Genomic DNA, 19,308 nt, shown 5'->3' on the forward strand with positions numbered 1-19,308 from the left:
GATGATAGATGATAAGATAGATGATGGATGAATAGATGGTAGATAGTCGATAGATGATTGATAGATGATAGATAGATGATAGATGACTAGATTATAGATAGGTGATACATGATAATAGATAATGGATAGATGATAGATAGATAGATAGATAGATAGATGAGTAGACAGATATAGGAAGAGAGGGAGAAAGGAAGGGAGGAAAGGATGGGTAAGTGGAAGAATAGACAGGACAACAGATAGATAGAGATGCATACACAGCTCAAAATGTATTGGACAAAAGAACAGAAGGTTAATATTTGAGCTCAAGGCTGACAGAGGGAGCACAGACTGTGCACTCAATTTATCTTAGTCAAGAATTGTCTTCCCATATGAAACCCATTACTGACTTTCTCCTGACTGAGAGATCACACCCCCCATTCCCTACGCCCGAACGCCTGGTACAAAACAGCGCAAGTGGGAGCAGCCTGGCCTTGGGCCCAGAGCCTATGAATCCCAGTCTGCACAGAAACCTTGAACCCCACAGGACCTGGGTTCCCCGTCTGCACTGCAAACTGCAAAGACGGCCCTGCCCAGCTGGATACAACGCCAGAAGCACAAGCAGCACTGTTTTTCAGAATGGACAGCTCCTTTGTGGGCACACAAGCAACTCTGGCATTATTCTGCATTCGGTCTTTCAGCGTGAAATATTTCATCACGAGTGAATCTCGCAAAATCACCCATGCTAACATAGGGGTCACCTGTCCACTAGAATAGTTAACGAATACCCCACCCCAACCATAACAGAGAATGAGATTCACAGCGTCTTCCCCATCCAGTCACAGTCCTTGATGAAGAGTTCCCAGGCTCATCCAAACAATCCTCCTGTGATGTCACTGAGCAAGTATGGAGGGTGACGGCGGGTTTCCCCAAACTGTTGTCACCGCTCAGCATTCTGGGAGCTGCCTCCCCCATCAGCCCTCACCCGGGGGGTCATCGTTGCATTTCCCACTATCTGCCACCAATGGAACAATCACGACCATCCTGCTCAGTCTCCCCAACGCGCCTCGGTGAGCAGATGTCTTGGTGAGCGGACAGGCAAGTCCCAAACGGGCTCTGACAAAACATAGCTGCAACCAGAAAATGACCTGAAGAAACAGGCACAAATCTCTCCACTGTCAGGAAATCTTTGGCAATGAGATGGAGGCAGGCTGAAGAGGTTTCAGTGAAAAGATCGGGGGCCTCGTAGAACAGATAAAAATCTGTGACTGAAAGGCGTTCTGGCTGGTTTTATGAAGAGCTCTCAGACCTGGGCTCGAGGGAACCACACGGGCAGAGCCTCCAGGTACCAGGTAAAGCCATAACCCCAGGTCCCAGATTCCCAGGTAGGATTACGCTATTCGCGTGGGCCAGCAAGGCAGCCGGCAGGTAGGAAATGCTTCCAGGCCAAACGACTGAAACGTGGGTGGTTCTTGCTCCCAAGACAGGCGTCCCAGGGGCTGCTGGTTCCACTGAAAAAAGCCATGAGGTGACTGGACTATGGGGCCCCACTGGGCCACGGGTGCCAGGTTATGATTTTGGTCTTTCCAATGGCAGGATCAAGGAGCACAGGCTCTGAGAAGTGGTGTGTGGCCCCTGATTCTCAGAACAAAAGCCTTGGACAATCACACACACACACACACACACACACACACACACACACACACCTGTACTAGTGTGGTTTGAGCAGACAGAAGGTATCTACCAGATCGGGAACTTGGAAAGTACATTTCAGGCAAACAAAACTCAAGGCTCAGAACAACAACGAGATCCCCCAGCACACATATTAGGATGGCCCAAATCCAGACACGGACGACACCAAATGCTGGTGCGATTGTGGGGCCAAAGGAACCCTCAGTCACTGCCGGTGAGAACGCACAACGGCCCAGCCCATGCGGAAGGCAGGTCGGCAGTCTCTTACTAAACAATGTTTTACCACATGATCCAACAGTCGCACTCCTTGGTATTCACCCAACTGATCTGAAAGCTTACATGCCTACACCACCTGCACACAAACGTGTGTAGCAGCTTTATTCATAACAACCCCAAACCGGAAGCAACCAGGCTGCCCTGGGGTTGGCGGATGGGTAAACACAACATCCATACAGTGGGTGAGATCACTTAGCGATAAAAAGAAAGGCAACACCAAGTCATGACAAGATACGGCGACATCTGAAATGCATGTTGCTAAGTGCAAGAAACCAGTCTGGAAAAGGTGGGTTCACATTGCGTGGTTCCAATTAGAGGACATTTTGGAAAAGGCAGGACTATGGAGACAGTGAATAGATCAGTGGTCACAGAGAGTCGGGGGCAGGGTGGGGGCGGGTCAACAGGGGAAAAGCACATGGGGTTTTTCAAAATGGTGAAAGTATTCAGTGTGACGCTGTCATGTCATACAAATACATACACATGGATCAAATATCTATACATACAAATACAAGAATGAAACACTTGTCAAAACTACAAACTTGACAGCACAAACCAATATATGCAAACTTTTAAAAACGAATTTTAGGGCCGGCCGAGTGGCGCGATGATTAAGAACTGGCTTGGGACGCCAGAGGGCCCGGTTCGGATCCCACATGTGAGGGCCAGTGACACTGCCCTCCACAGCTAAGATGCTGAACAACAGCTCAACCTGGAACTGGGCTGCCGTGAGTCCAGTCGACAGCGACGGCGTGGGCTGCAGCCCCTGTGGCAGTGGGTTGCCATGGGCTACCATGTGTAGCCAGCAGCCAGCGTGAGCAGCCAGCAGCCGCAGTGAGCGGCCGTCCAGAAGCTGGCGACTGATCTGCCTCGCCTGGGAAGAGCGCAATGATGGTGCCAACTTGGGCCAGTGAAGCAACGTCCTCCACAACTAGACTGAAGAACAAAAGGACAGCAACTTGTCTGTTCCCCTTCCCCCAATTCCCCAGCCCTGTTCCCATTCCCCCAATTCCCCAATAAAAATCTTTAAAAAACAAACAAACAAACAAACAAAAAAACTAACTTTAAACATTCATTTAGGAGCCTGGGGATCCCAGGATGGACTGAATGATGTGACAAGAGTCTGCCTGTATTACAAACGCGAGGACACGACCTCCCGGGAGGGGTGCGGAATGGAGTGCCGGCCTACGTAAGTTTGCAAATCAGTGGAGTCTGCAGGACGAAAGGCAATGGAACCGCACGTAAGCACTGCTCTCTAGCTGATAAAGCTGCTTCCCGCTGTGGAGAGCAGGTCAACGATTCGGAAACCACCATGCGTGCACACTGGAGCTCAACAATTAAATGGACAGATGGCAGACAGCGGCAGGCAGGTTCCTCACAGCTGGCGTGGTAGGCTACAGACAGGCAAGGCGAGGAAACTGGAAGTGTCCATGTAGCGACGGATTAGGATTGGGGACATCAGTGCGAACTCACGTTTAGCTTAATGCAGGTTCAGATGGCTGCATAAGGAGAAACTGACAGGAATGAATCTATCCACGGGTCAGTACCCACAGGTACGTCTCCTCGCTCTGTCAGCTGAAAGGGCCTAAAAGCAACCACGCCCCAGAAGCAACAAGCACACCTGCACCCAGACCTTGGTTTCTATGACCATTGTCCCTGGGCTTCATGGAGGGCTAATCCTAGGACTGGAGCCGGGGGTACCTCCAGTGCCAAGAAGAAAGAAAGTCCTCCAAAAGCACTACTACTAATAACCCACAGTGACAGGGACTTCAAAGGGACACAGAGGCCAACTCAGAGAGCCCCCCATGGCCGAAGCTGGAACAATTCAAGCAACAAAATACACAAAGTAGCATTGGCTTATAACTCAAATTGTAAATGAAATGTCCATGAGTCCATACTGATAAAAATAACTGATTGAATAAATAAGTAAATGGGAGAGAAGACACAAATCTCCTTTGCAGAAGAACTGCAAATGAAAACCTGCCAAACACACCTCGGCCAGGTGAGCAAGGCCAGCGCCCCCGGCGGAGGGCATGCTGACAGCGTGCGTCCTGACACGGACGGGGCGAGAGGGGCACCTCCCCTCTGCGGCCCCGTCTAATCGTGACATAAACGTCAGACAAACCCCAACAGGGGGCATCCTACGAGACACCGGACCAGTCCTGCTCAGAACTGTCAAGGCCAACAGAACAAGGGCAGTCTGAGACGGTCCCAGCCCAGAGGGGCCTGAGGAGGCGAGACGACTCACTGTGAGGAGGGGTCCTGGGTGGGGGCCTGGGACAGAGAAGGACATTAAGTCACTACTAGTGAACCAGAAAACAAGTATGGACCTAAGTTAATTAATAGCAGCACGTCATTGGTTCACGAATTGTTACAAGTGTGCCCTCCTCCTGTAAGATGGGAATAAGAGGGGGAACGGGTGTGGGGCGCGGGGGACACTGTGTGCCATCTTCATGGCAATCCTGTAACAACAGTGCAGCGTTAGCCGAGCAGCCTCGAGGCTCGCGTAGCAGGTAACGGTGAGAATGCTGCTGCCGGCGGGGTCCCCGGGGAGACGGCTCACCCACGGCCGTGGGTGCACGTCATGGGTCACCGTACATTCTCGGACTGGCCCGCTTTGGCGCTGTCCCCGGTGCCAAGGCTCGCTCCCGGGGGCCCCGTCCCTGCCTCCACATCACCCCCACCCTGGGTTCCTCTCCCTCGTTTCCGTACTTGATGTATTATTGCACCTTGCCCGGCCACATGCACCTTCCTGAGTCCCTCGTGAGCCTTTCTGAAACACGAAAAATTCTGAAATAGCTGGGTTGGAGCGCTCTCTCAGTCACAGACGTCTGTGCACCGACCACAGTCACCCAAATGTCCTGGGCGGCGGAACCGGACGTTTCCGCCGGTTCCATGCATACGGGGTGCTCTGTGTGCCTCTAACCCTGTACAACTGGAATGGACCAGGTCCCAGAGCCGTGTGCCCTCGGGTCTCCCCCGGCTCCCCGGTGCTGTTGCTTCTGGAGACGGCCGATACGGACCATCGATCGTGGTCCGCATCAAACTCGCCCTTCTGTTCTCATGGCACAGCTGGGAGGAGGCGCTGTCAGCGCCCAACGATCCAGAATCCATAAAACCTTCTAATTGGGCCGCGCGGGAGCTGGGAAGGGTCCCCGGACGCCGGGCTGCAGCGACAGGTGGCGGAAGCAGCCTCGTCTCGGCACAGATGACAAACAGCGTCAGCCTGACACGCTGGTGCGCCATCCGCCCTGGAAATTAATTCAGGAATAGGGGCCCATAAATGAACTCCGCCACACGGCTGCTCGGCGAAATCGGCTCCATCAGGGAAAACTCTATTGTTTTCCTCCTGAAGGAGACGTTCCGAGCTTTACTGAGACCCCCCACCTGGGTTCTTTCAAGTTTGGGCACTCGGTGAGAAATAAAAGCACTAAACTGATTTTCGCTCCAATGGTTACTTTTACGTCCTTTTCAGGGCCCAAAAACACCATTCGTCTCGCCCCAGAGGCTCCAAGCCGAGCAGGAGACAGTCCCTCTTCTTTAATACTAATTTCATTGTCACTTAATAAAACTTCCATTAGGACAGGTACCAGACGGTGTAATAACACAGGCTGCTGCTTTAATTGACAGGTCGCTCCACTGGGACTTAATTATCCCTGCGTGTCCCTCAATCCAGGGCTGCTCCCCCACTCGGGCCTTGCGTGTGGCCCAGAAGCACCTGGGAACCACACAACCAAGTTCGGGGCTGCGGCAGGGGCTGAGTGTCGTGCTTCCCGCCGCTTTCAGACTCACGGCGGAGCCACGAAAACCCAAGGGCATGCTACGGTCACCAGAGCCGCTGAGGACGACACGGCAACGTCTGGAATAAACGAGGCAGTGAGCCAGCTCTTCCCGCCCACCTGGGCCTGCCGGAAGATGGCATTCTACTGCAGGACTGTGGGCTGGCCTTGCCCACTGGCCATGGGCCCTTCCGGCTCCTCTGCACCAGCCAGCGCCCCGGCCATGTCCAGCCAGGCCCGGCATGCGAGAAGAGAGACCGCCAGTGGCCCGACCTCCTTTCTGCCCAGAGCTGAGATCATGGACCCTGGAGTCCGGGTACAGCAAGCCCGGGCCCCGCCTCCTCCCTCGCCTGTGACCTGGCGTCAGACCTCCGCTCTCAGAGCTTCGGGCTCCTCCAAGGACACGGCCCCACAAAGAGGCCCTGCCTCGTGGGATGCAGGCAGATTGAGGGACGCGAGGCTTCTCACGCCCTTGGCACATCACTGGACCCGTTTGTCCTCATGTAGCTGCAGCTGAAATTATTAAGTGTCTTTGTCATGTCTACATTGACTGATCACGCCAATTTGTCTGGGATCAAGACGTGGGATTCTGAGTGGGAAAACCAGGGCTGTCCCAGGAGGACTGGGACCACTGACACCCTGCATGTGAGACCCTCATGTGATGCTCTCATGTCCCCACCCTGTAGGGACCGACCAGTGGAGCGAAGCAGCTGAGAGTTCAGGGAGATCTGTTCCACCGCGCCCCACACAGCAAGCCCCACAGAAGCCATAGCGATGGTCTCCCCGGGGACTCTCCAAGGCCGGGTCCCCTCCCTGGGCTGCAACCCGGCAGGGCTCACCTCGCGGGGCCTCTGCTCCAGAACTTTCTCTGACAGCTCCACCTTTTCTCCCGTTTGCTTGCTAGAAATACTTTTGTTGGCCTTGAAAAAAAATCCATTATGTGTGATCACGGTTAGTTATGTCCACACAATAACCTGCACACAAATGTTTATAAGCAGCTCTTTCTATAATTGCCAAGACTTGGAAGCAACCAGGACGTCCTCCAGTAGGTGACGGATGAGGAAACAGCCATGATGAGGTGAGGCCAGGCCAGTGGGAGCCACCGCCGAAGGCTGGCCGGAGGAGACAGCCGGGTCGGGGAAACACGGACGCCGGGTCGGGGAAACACGGACGCCTGGTCGGGCTGAGGCTCAAGGTCATGCCCAGGAATTCGAGGCCCCACACGTGGTTAGAGCCGCTCCTGTGCCACACCCACTTCTATCTGCTTCCAGAACAAACCCAGCTGCTGTCCCCACACCCTGTCCAAACCTGCAGCAGAGGCCTGAGCCCCACCACCCATGCCGGCGACCTGTCAGAGCCGTGCTCTCAGATTACCCGCAGTTCCATTTAGGAGACTCAGGGGTGGATGGCGATTACAACACGGTGACCTGTGCACCAGAAGTACACAGCTGGAAGAGCTGGGGGACCTGCCCCAGCGTTAGGGGTCAGAGGAACCCCCACAAATGATGAGAATGCTCCCTTCTTTACCTGAGGAATACGTTTGCTGTCAGCTCACTAACTGTGAGGTGGGACACCTCTGTGTGACAATGGCACGGGGGAGGACTCGCCCGTCCCAAGGAGAGGGGAGAGAGGCCCCACTCGCTGAGTCCAAGATAAACGCTCTCAGGCCCAGGGTAACCCCCCTGCCCAGGTGAATGCTCCGAGTTGCCATGGAAACTCTCACCTGAGCCTCCCCTCCCCCACAGCCCACCTCAGCCAGTTCAGCGAGTCCCACTGGCATGGGGTTCTCACCCAGGGCGACTGTGCCTCCACGCCAAGGGACACTGGGCAATTTCTAGAGATATTTTTGGTTGTCACAACTGGTGGGGGGGATGCTACTGGCATCTGTGGGTGGGGCGAGGGGAGCTGTAATATTCTACAGTTCAGGGGACAGCTCCCACCATGAACTGTCGAGTTCCATAACAGGCTATTAAGCAGACATAAAAAAGGAAATTCTGGGCCGGCCGAGTGGCACGATGGTTAAGAACTGGCTTGGGATGCCAGAGGGCCCCGGTTCGGATCCCACATATGAGGGCCAGTGACACTGCCCTCCACAGCTAAGATGCTGAACAACAGCTCAACCTGGAGCTGGGCTGTCGTGAGTCGCCGGCGACGGCGTAGGCTGCAGCCCCTGTGGCAGTGGGTTGTCATGGGCTACCGTGTGTAGCCAGCAGCCAGCGTGAGTGGCCAGCAGCCGCTGTGAGCAGCCATCCAGAAGCCGGCGACTGATCTGCCTCGCCCGGGAAGAGCGCAATGATGGTGCCAACTTGGGCCAGTGAAGCAACGTCCTCCACAACTAGACTGAAGAACAAAAGGACAGCAACTTGTCTGTTCCCCTCCCCCAATTCCCCAGCACTGTTTTCCATCCCCCCATTCCCCAATAAAAATCTTTAAAAAAAAAAAAGGAAATTCTGCCATTTGTGACGACATGGATGGACCCTGAGGGCATCACGCTAAGTGAAGGAAATCAGAGGTAAAAAGAGAAATGCTGTATGATCTCACTTACACTGTGCGAGATCTAAAAATACGGAGCGTACAGATACAGAGAGCAGATTGGTGGTTGCCAGAGGTGGGGAAGGAGACTGCGGAAGGCGGTCAAGGTACAAACTCCTAGTTCTAAGGCGCATAAGTCCTGGGGATGTAACGTACGCATGGTGACTAGAGTTAACAACACCGTATGGTATATTTGAAAGTTGCTAAGACAGTAGATCTTAAAAGTCCTCATCACAAGACAAAAAAATTGTAACTATGTGAGATGAACTAGACTTCTTCTGGTGAGCATTTCACAATATATACTCACATCGAGTTGTTATGTCATACACCTGAAACTCACACAATGCTATAAGTCAAGTATATCTCAATTTAAAACTGAGAGAAAGAGAAAAGCTAAGATTAAATAAAAGTGAGTGCCAGTTTGGAATTGTTAAAAAATAAATCAATAAATAAAAGAATTGTCCGGCTCAAATGTCAAAGGTTGCGAGGCTGGGATCCCCTGGGGCCACTTAACCCCACATGTGACATGAGGAAACTGGTTTCCAGCTGGGGAACAAGACCTTTGCACGTCTCCCAAGGCAGAGGAGCAACAGCTCCACGCGTGTTGTCATTTATGGTTCATTCATTCGCTCAGTCAGCAGGTACGTACTGAGCACCTACTACGTGCCTGGCCCATGCTGATGGCGGGAGATACTGTGGGAGCACACACAGGCTCACCCAGAGCTCACAGAAGAGTGAGAAAGGCCTTGGAAAAGCCCTGGAAAGCATTGGGGTGGCACATGCACGTGTGACAGAAACAGAGCCAGCCATCCCGGCGGGGCCCACCCTTGGGCCAAGCTCAGGGCGGTCCTCTCGGCCAGCCCTACCTCCAGTCTCCAAGTCATGGAAATTCGGGTCCAGTCCTCGTTCCAGCATCTTCACAATTTTCTCCACCGAGCGATGCTGAATGTAATCCATGCATTTCTTCAGGTTGGTCTGGAGAGAGAAAAAAACAACAAAGAATGTCTTTACAAGAAATGTCTTTACAGGCCACGGGAAGGTCTCTTACAGGATGCACTCTGGCCTCCTTTACGGAGGGGGAGCTGTTCCCAGATGGGGGCCCGCTGCCGACCCCGAGGCTCGCCACGCAGTGGCTTCCTGCCCCTGCAACCCCAGGTCAGGCACAGAGGCCGGCGTGTGACAAACACAGTCAGCCCGCCCTGGACGACTGTGTTATATAAATCCTCACTGCTCACCGTCGTTGCCAAGAGCCACGGGACATTCCCTCCCTTTCGAAAGGCTACGCCACCTGGACCACTGTGGAAAGCTACAGTTTCCAGGGTCTCCCCCAGACCTGACTCAATCTCTGGTGAGTGAGGCCCATGGGTTCGCACTTATGTTTCCTTAGCTCTAAAGTAGCAGCAAACAGGACAGCCGATCACTCAGGCTAAGCCACCTTTTGGTTCACCCTGTGGCTGTGTGGACAGAAACAAGGACACCTGGTCACCAAGTAATTCAAGGTGAAGGGAGACATTCATGTCACATGAGATCAAAATGATCAGTGGGCCAACCTTGTTGGGAGGGATGTGTCTCCAGCTTTGCCCAGCCTCGGCTGCAAGAAAAATAATGATTTCCTGTCCATCAAGCAGACAGCCAGGCTATTTGATAGAATGTGCCTCCGTTTGGCTTAAGTCTCCAGCCCCACCCCACACGTCTCCCAAAATGCTCTGGAGGGGACAACGGCGGCTTTCAACCCTTGAAGTCCTGGGCCATTCAGCCTGCTGACACAGGCTGGATTTCCACCCAAACGTTTTCTATACATTCTGGGACCAGAAATTAAGAGACGTCAAAGACACACGGTGCACTTGGTTTCGTTTAACGCCTTCATTGCTATTTACTAACAGACATGTTTGGTTTTTTTTAAATACACAAACCCATTTTTATCTATACATCAGAGGATAATAAAAAAAATCCAGAAGCGCCAGGCCTTGGGGTCTAAACGCCCCTGTGCAGGGGATTCGGGGCTGGGCAGGGCACGTCCAGGCGGAAATCAAGCATCTTGTTCTTCCAGAAAGTCGTCAGCGCTCAAGGACGCTGGGGACACGCCAGAGGGCAGAGCAGCAGGCAGAAGGGCCGCCACCGGCCACCTCAGGACAATGTGAGCACAGAAACCAATCATGATAATGGCGCGTTATACCCAAAATCCACGCGTCCTTCCTGACACAAAGGAGGGGACGAAAAAACAAAAACAAGAGGACCCTGTTGGCTGTGAAGGCACTCTGTGAGCTCATGGTACAGGTGGGCTGACCTGGATAGCATCAGGGCCGGCTAAGGGAAGCCGCCCAGGTGGCTCCCAGACTCTGGCTCCCCTGCGCTCCGCGGGCAGCTCTAAAGGCTCCCCAGGAGGGGCGGGGTGGGGCCGGGAGGGTCCTCAGCATCACACACAGGCACTAAGCGAGGTGCCCGCCACACGCGCTGGCACCCCTGAGCACACACAGCATCCTTGAGGAAGGGCTGGCATGCCATGGGCATGGGGCTTGGGCACCCTAAGAACAGGTACACACAGTGCGTCAGCCAGGAACTGAGTGCCCACATGCAGCCCGTGCCTCATTCCTTACCCTGTCACCTGCTGCCATGTGCACGTCTCACCTGGGTGCGGTTTCTGTCAACAGCACGTTAATCTCAGGAGTGACAACAGCTGGACACCTACGGCTGCAGGGCTGTCCTCTGTTTCGGCAGGGATGGCTCAGCAAGGCCACCCCGCCTCCCAGAAACACGCAGGAGACGAGCGCTAAGAAGGGTTCCACTCTCCAAAGTGACACTATTCCACTTACAGCTTGTCATCTAACGTATTTTCACTCTACAGGCAGAGACAGCTGCGGTATTTGGGGGGAGGTGGGTTCTGGCCAACATCCTTCCGGGTATCATGGGGACGGTGTGTTTCACTTCCGTGGTTAAGTCAGACCCATGTGGGCAACACCGGGGAGGACCCACTGTGTTCACGTGTGCCCCTTTCCCCCACCACGGCGTGTGCCCAAATGCTGCCCGTCAGAGCCGCTGCCTTCCAGGGACCCTTCCGGGGACACTGGGGTTTGCTCCCCTGCCTGAGCCCCCACCAGCTTCACTAAGCAACCTCACTGCCTCCCGGGTGGCAGGGCGGCCTCGGGCAGCGTCCTCGGCCCAGTCCACCCGTCTCTCACAACAGACACACCAGGGGTCCCATCAGCACCTCCCAGGGAGAAGAGCCCTCTGCTCGGCGAGCTCCCCTGATCTCAGCAGACGATCAGCCAGACAGAGCGCCCACAGCGCGTGACAGCCACGCCCGCGTACCTTGCTGTGTAGCTTGGCCAGCTGCTTCTCGTCCAGATTGGACTGTTTGTACACCCGCTTCTTGTATCGGAACTGGCACAGAAACAGGAGAAAAAGAGTAACAGGTGAGTATTTCCTGGGGCTGCCCAGAGGAAAACCGGCCTTCTCCTTGGCTGGCTCAAGGCGGCACGGGCTCCACCCCAAACCTTCCAGCGTTCAATACATGGCTTGTATCTACCTGAACGCAGAGCCCAGGACACCCCAAGAATGACTTCTGCTGAGATTCTACAGCCACTGGGCTAAAAAGCTGTGAAAGGGAACAGGGGCTCCCCACAGGGACAAAGGAGCAGGCCACCTGTCCTGGTCCCCTCCCTCTGCGTTAGTGATCTCAGCTCCGTGATGGGACCAGCCTGCTGATAACTGGTGTCACCAATAAATGAGGGTGCCCCTTTGCACACCAGTGTTTCCTCTGTGCCGTCAGCCTTTATTAAAGCTGCATGAGGAGCCCCTGGTGAGGCCACCTCCTCCCGCGCCCGCAGCCTTCGTGTGGCACTTGAGCCACCATTCATTCCCCTGACCAGCAACGCCACCTTTGAGCTGGGAATTCCATCCTAAGAAGCGAGGAGCCCCTTTTGCCCAAGAACAAAGCACTGGTGTCACAGTCGGCTGCCTCATTCCCCGGGCGCCCTGACCCCTTTTGTGACCACATGTGCTACAGTAGGTGTCGGCAGGACGCTGGCAGTTTGGGAGTCACTAAAGTTCTGAGTTGCGCCCTCTGTTCCAACCCCAGCCCCACACGGTCCTGTCAGCGGGGTACCTTTGGCTGGACACTTTCCCCATCTCACTCAGTTTCCTTATCTGTCCCACGGAAATAACGATACACAAGACTCCCAGGGTGGCCCGAGGACTGAATGTGAGGTTCCGGGCACAGACCCCGCACTGGACAAATGCTGTTTTCTCCCCCCACCCCCCTTGACCCCATCACACTCCAAGGAGCTCAGACAAGCACAGGGTGACTCACGATGCCGCCTCGTGAACCGTGAAGCAAAGGTGCTGGGCAGCCCGTGAGCTAATCCTGAAACTGAAAGTCTAATCCCATATCAAGTTTCCAAAGGGTCAACCTTATTCTCCTCTAAACAAAACAGCAATTAACAAACACACAAAACACCTTTGTCGCACAGACCGAAACTCGATTTAAGTGCCCAGATAACTCAGCCGTGAGATGGGGACGTTTCGTGAACGGCAGGGCCGCACGCAGTCCCTGGGCTGCACATGTCGGTGTCCCTGAAGGGACCTGTGGGGAGGGGATCCAGGCTCCTTGTAGGGCCTCACAGCCCGTCCTGAGTCTCGAGTCGAGTGGGGAAGTGTCAGCGAGCCCCACGCTCTGGGGCTGCTGGGAAACTCTCACTGCGTACCTTCTCCCATCATGCCTCTGGTCAAGGTGGCAGGGGCCACTGACAGTGACATCAGGAGATGCAACACAGTTCAAGGTCACGTGCCCAAACCTGAACAGTCTAAAGGGATTCAAATCGATGGGTACATTTTCCAGTTATAAAAACATATACTGGGGCCAATGGACCCCCTCAGAGGAGGGTACGTGCTTAGGAGGACAAAGTGTTTCCAGAGCTATCAACATGTACAGCTGGGGCTACAGAGGGGCGCGAGCTCACAGACAGGGGCCCCTTTCCTGCCCTGTTCTCAGGGTTCCCTAAGCAGCCAGCCATAGCTCACTGAGACCAGCCCAGGCAGTGAGGCCAGACCCACTCCTGGCCCCTCATGTGTGCATCTCTGGGCCGTCTCCACTCTGCACAGTGGGGTGCCTGGCAGGACGGTGGCCCAAGGGGATGAATGAAAGTATGAACAGCCTATTCATGGCAGCAAGGGCCAGTGACGGCAGCAGCCACAGCACCAACTTGGGGTACTCGCCGATCGCTAAGGGCTCTGCTCCATGGACGCCTCACATGAGCCTCACAGCCACCCAAGAAGGCGGCGCTAATGTTCCCCCGACCGCACAGCCGGGTATCTGAGGCTCAGAGAGACTGGGTGGGGTGCTCCAGGCTGCACAGCTGCCAAGAGTGGACCAAGTCCGATGGAAACCGAGTCCACGTGCCCACATGGAGTGGTGAACACTTTGGGGCAGGACACTCACGTGCAAACTCCCCCCACCCTGGCTGGGCTCCCACAAGGGCCTGGACAGGACATGGGAGTGTGGACGGAAAAGGGGCCACATGTGAAACCTGACAAGCTCAGGAGACTGAAAATAACCACAGAGGATGGTGTGAACATAAAAATTCCTAATTAAGGTGGGCCATGGCGGGAAGTCACATCTCGGGCTTCCTCATTAAGTGAACCTGCGCCTTTTCAGTGGGCCTGTTCTTTGTCTTTCTGTACCTAAGATAACATCTTTCCTCCTTTTTCCAGACCAGAGCTGGAAACTGCAAAATCCCATGCTTGTCTCCGGATTACCATCTCGATGTGCTGTAAAGAGCGAACTGTTAGCTATCCTGCACCCACCTGTGTGGGAGGAGTACCTGTCTCTCCAGTGTGCTTTTATCCAATCCCAGAGAGTTCCCTGCTTTGCTTTCTCCCACCCCCTTCATCTATCACCCATGAATCTCATGCAACCTTCCTCCTTTGATTTCATGTATAAAATAAACTGCAAACTGCCGTTTTGCGAAGCATTTTCTCAATCCGTTGAGCTCTTGCTTCCCGGCAATTGTCGACAGTTTGGTTCAAATAAACTCTTATAAGTTTTCTCTTAGGCTGGATGTTTTTCGTCCACCGGAGGGAGGACACATGTGCCCGCCGCTCACCGTCCCGCCCAGGTCCCACGCCTTCTGTTCCCTTCTCAGGGAGATGGGGGCGGGGTAAGGGGCCTCAAGTCAGGGAGGGCACGCTGCTTCCTCTGAGGCTTTCTGGTCAAGAGTAGGTTCCGGGCCCTCCTGCTCTTCTCACCCTGTGTCACTGTCATCATATAAATTACCAGCCCCCAAAATGAATGTTTCTTTATTGGTCCTGGTCCATCACCTCCCACTGGAGTGTAAGCTGCACTGGCCAGACCCTTTGCTGTCTTGTGCATGCTGCACATGTCTACAAAGCGCCTGCTGCTTGCTTAGTAGGTCCTCAGCAAGTGGCTTTTCGATGAATGCCCATTTCACACACGAGCAAGCTGAGGTCAGAGCAGCTGCACCACATAACTCCCAAGTGGCAACCGTCTTCTCTCCACTGACACCCTCTCCCTGGACCCACACATGTCCCACCAAAGTGGGGATCCCAATAATCTCCGCTACAAGGTCATCATCAGACCCAGAAATGTACAGGTGAGGCATGGCCTTGGCTCTGAATTCGTGTCCATGCCATGTCTGACGACAGAGTCACTTCCAGTCACTGAGAATATCATAGAACCCACTTCGACACCACATAGCACGCCAGCTACGAGCCACACTTCTGTCTTCTGTGTGACCAAGCTGAAATGAAAGCGATCCCTTAATACTGGTGACATGTGCGAGACAAATGACCATCCCCTGGCTACTCGTGTCACTATCTTAACACATCACATGGAAACACTACATGTAAACTTGGGGTGCAGCCCACCAGAGGGCAGGAAGGCAGGACCTGGAGGTCACGCTTCACATGAACGTGGGTAGGGCTGCCCACCTTCTGCATCTACCACGTCACCGGGGAGGCCCGAGACCACATGGCTGGCTCTCGCAGCTCTGAGAGCCCACTGGTCACTCCAGAGACAAGAACCAGAAAGGACGTGGTGCTTCTGGTACCAGCGGGATGGCCACTGGCCACGCTGTGCCCAAGGGCAGGGAGGCTGGCTCGGTAGGCAGAAGCAAGCCCGTTCTGCACCTCCAGGGCTCAGGTCCTGGTGACACGAGTTTGAGTGGGACTCGTGGCTTGCTCATACCAAGACCACTCCCCAAGAAGCTTGTCAAATCGAGAGCCAGAAAACAAACAGATAAAAACTGCACAGCCACCGGCAATTCACAGCAAATGTAGGTGCAGCCTCAAGCCCCCACACTGATGATTTAATTTGGGGGCATTTGTGAATCAGATCGCATCTGGGCTTGGGTGCGGGTCCCCCTCCAGCTGAGCCCAGTACCTCCAGCGAGGGGACGCCCTTGCCCACGGGCTGCGGGTACTCGCGCAGGAGCCGTTCCTCGTCCAGGAATTTGCCGTCGCGCCCGTTGCTCGCCGGCTGGAACAAGCCGTAATTCAGGACGTCCTTCAGGCTCTGGTTCAACGAACACAGAACCCGCTGCTTCGCCACCCACACCGTGGCGTCCGGGTTGAATCGGATGCACTTCTGCAGGGAAGGACACACAGCTGGTTAGCAACCCAGACGCCACCGGAGCAGCCCACCTGGGCACATGACCAGGGATGGCAGAGGCGGTTCCATCCTGAACCCCACAGCTTTTCAGGATGAAGAATCAGACCTTCTTGCCGCTTAGATGGAGACCTTCGGTAAACAGGAAATGAGAAAGGCGACACTCAGCCACTGGTTCCTGTGGCCTGCCTCGCGCCACGACTCAAATCTCTGGTCATCAACGACCACCTGTTCCTTGGGCACGTCCCTCTCTAGTACGGAGCTTCCTCAACTCCAGTGCTTGTTAGAACGCAGACAGTCGACCCCTCGCCCACCCAGCACAGTGTCTGACTCAGGAGGTCTGGGTGGGGTCCCAGCAACTGCATTTCTCACCAGTTCCAAGGTGATGCTGGGCTACTGGTCCGGGGAACACACTTTGAGAACCACGGCTCAAGCACATTACAGGGTGACTTAATTTTTACTTTGATTGCTCTTTGACATTTCACACGCAGGTGGGTCACCTCACGGGAGGGGAGGTCCAGGGCACGGGCGTCTGGATACCACCCACGCCGACTCTGAACACGACAGCTTCACACACGGACACCACCACCCCCAAACCATAAAGGAAGACAGTTGTGGAAAAGTCACATATTCACCACAAGAGCTAATTTGTTTAAAAACTTGAGTAGTGTTAGTGGTGCTTACAAACCGACCATGAACACTTTTCAAAACGTAACAGCGCCACTAAGAACTGGAATGGCCCGACTTGGTCACGTTTCCAGGTCCCTCTGTGACACTCCCCAGTGCGCCAGGAAAACACACAATGCTGGCTTTTTGGTTGAATCTAAATCATCTCCTACTGATGAGCCCTCAGCAGGGGCTCAGGGGTTTGCTTTATGTCCCTAAAAGCTTTCAGAAGTCAATGGGGCCGGAGCCAATTTCCTACTGGCAGAGCCTGCAGGCCCAGGGGGGCAAAAAACGGCCTCCAAGGACCCTCCCACTCAGGCAGGTTCCTCCCTGTGAGGTAGGATGACCCTGTGACTCTTAACAATGAGGCTGGTTCACAGGCAGCTGGGCCAGGAGTCCCACTGCCAGGGAAACCTGACCCCTCACCCTGGGAGCCTGAGCTCTGTCCCTCTCCAATGTCAAGGCCGAATTCCAGGGTACCATGCACAGGCCGCTTGTTCAAGTCAGTGTCACAGCCACACCCGGCCCATCCTTGGCTGGCTGAGAATACCTGGAAACACGGGCGAGACAAACGAGCTCTAAAAGACAGGACAACGTGAGGCCACAGGTAACATGCCAATTCCTGTCGGCCTCTGTGTCCAACGACACAGACACCAAGGCAAGCTCCCGGCATCCAAGGAAGACCTGAGGACCCCTGCCTGCCAGCAGGTGAGCACCGAGAGTCACCTCCCCGGGGACCTGTAGGTGACCAGAGACAGTGTCCCCTGCCACTTAGTGTTCAGACAGGGGATGTTGAGTCTGGGTGGTGCATAGGACAGCCCTGCACAAGGAAGAAATGTCCTGCTACAAAAAAAAAGGCCAAGAGGGCTCCCTTGAGAAACTTCCAGAAGGAGCAGGAGCTTGAGAGTTAGAAGGGCTTGTGTCCACATGCCAGCTGCGCCACTAGCTTTGTGACTCTGGGTGAACCGGTCTCCACAATGGACACCAGAGCCACTGTTTACCCTGCAGGGCAGTTGTGAGGCTCCAGGGACACAAAGGGAACATGTCGTCAGGGGCTGAACGGTGTCGTCCCAAAGATGCTGGAGGCCTGCGAAGGTGACTTACGTGGAAACAGGGTCTGTGCAGATGGAATTAGTTATGAGGTCACAGTGGAGTAGGGTGGGCCCTGACCCATTGTGACCGCGTCCTTACAGAAAGGGGAGTTGGGACGCAGACACACCCACAGGGAGAAGACCAGGTGAAGATGAAGAGAGGGGGTGATGCCTCTGCAAGCCAAGGAGCCCCCAAAGTTACCACAAGCCACCACACGCTGGAATAGATTCTCCCTCAGTGCTCGCAGAGGAACCAACCCTGCTGACATCTTGGTCTTGAACTTCCAGCCTCCAGGATGTGAGAAAAAAAATATCCATTGTTTAAGCCACCCAATGCCAGAGTCTGTGACAGCAGCCACAGTCACGAATGCGCCTTAAGTGCCCACCACTGAGGGTGACAGCAAAGAGGCGCATCACCACCGTCACCTTCCCTGAGACGAGAGCTCAGAGGGTTGGGCGCCCTGGCACCTTCTTTCATAAATGATGGGTGCTGCCTACAAGCTCCTGCCTGGCTTAAGGGAAGACCCTGGTGTAACCAGCTCGGACAACCCTGGACCAACACTGCTGCTTCACTCCTTCACCGACTCGCTTCCTTGCTTACCGAGCACGCCTATTAGGCAAACCCCAGTCCGGATGGTTTAGGAGATCCATATTTATGGGATGAAGGAAGGATTGCATGCTGGGAGCCACAGGCACGAGAATGGGCAAACCAGCCATGGCCATATTGTAGTAGTGAAAGTCTCAACGATCATACGATATGGAAAAAGTGAAAAGAAACGCCCAAACAACCCTTGGAGGCCCAAGAGAGGAGTAAGTAACGCTGCCCGGGAAGGTACGAGCACCATAGTCAATAACCAGGAACGAGAAGGGATGTGGGGGTTCGGGGTGGGAATTTCAGGTCACGGGCTCAGCACGAGGGCCAGCAGGGAGCACCCTGGGAGCAGTGCCGAGTCCAGCACGGGAGCACCAAACAGTCTGAACCCTGCGTGACCCTTCCCGATCCCAGGATTACTGGTGTGACGTCCAGTGAGGTCCTACTTTACGAGTATTGGGACCACAGACCCGTCTCCCCACAGCCCTGTGAGATGGGCACCCTTCATGATGTGTCACAGGCGTCATCGAGGGGGAGTGATTCGCCAGAAGACGCACAGGCAGTACAGGGAGGGCGGCAGTCCGGTGTCAGGGCTCCGGCCCCGGCCACTGCCAGGGAAGCGCTGCTTGAGGAGATGCCTGTCTTTCTCTAGCTTCTCTCTGTCTTCTGCACGTACTAGCGCGGGGCTGGGTGTAGGTAGGGGACAGGAGGTGACTGAGATGGGGATTTTGCCCTTAAGAGCTCAGGGCCTAGGGCACAATATGATGATGGTGATGGTGGTGATGGTGATGGTGGTGGTGGTGGTGATGATGATGATGATGATGGTAGCGATCCTTCTCAATCCAATTACTCTGCAGCCTAGGGGCTCAGGGTCTGTGCCCTTACCCAAGAGACACAGAAGAGCTGACCATGGTCTGGACTCTGCCTCCTTCTCAGAACATGTCCTGCCTGTCAATGTCCCCTCTACCCTAGTCCCACCCCCTGCACCACACACACACGCACACATACATACAAACACACAAAGTCACACATATAAACACACACAAACACCTCTCTCTCTCTCTCTCTCTCTCTCTCTCTCTCTCT

At 54.6% G+C, this 19,308-nt stretch overlaps 1 protein-coding gene across 1 annotated transcript in view; it reads right to left on the reverse strand.

The window, feature by feature from the left end:
- LOC109389307 (SH3 and multiple ankyrin repeat domains protein 3-like) overlaps positions 1–19,308 on the reverse strand; it is a 65,034-nt gene that overhangs the window by 26,002 nt on the left and 19,724 nt on the right. The window contains exons 3-5 of the mRNA XM_019654722.1: positions 15,649–15,852; positions 11,562–11,633; positions 9,119–9,227 (exon numbers count right to left, since the gene is read on the reverse strand). Of these exons, the coding sequence (XP_019510267.1) occupies positions 9,119–9,227; positions 11,562–11,633; positions 15,649–15,852 (385 nt within the window). The remainder of the gene's footprint in view (positions 1–9,118; positions 9,228–11,561; positions 11,634–15,648; positions 15,853–19,308) is intronic.

Source organism: Hipposideros armiger, unplaced genomic scaffold, assembly GCF_001890085.2.
Source record: "Hipposideros armiger isolate ML-2016 unplaced genomic scaffold, ASM189008v1 scaffold_228, whole genome shotgun sequence".
Lineage (NCBI taxonomy): Eukaryota > Metazoa > Chordata > Mammalia > Chiroptera > Hipposideridae > Hipposideros > Hipposideros armiger.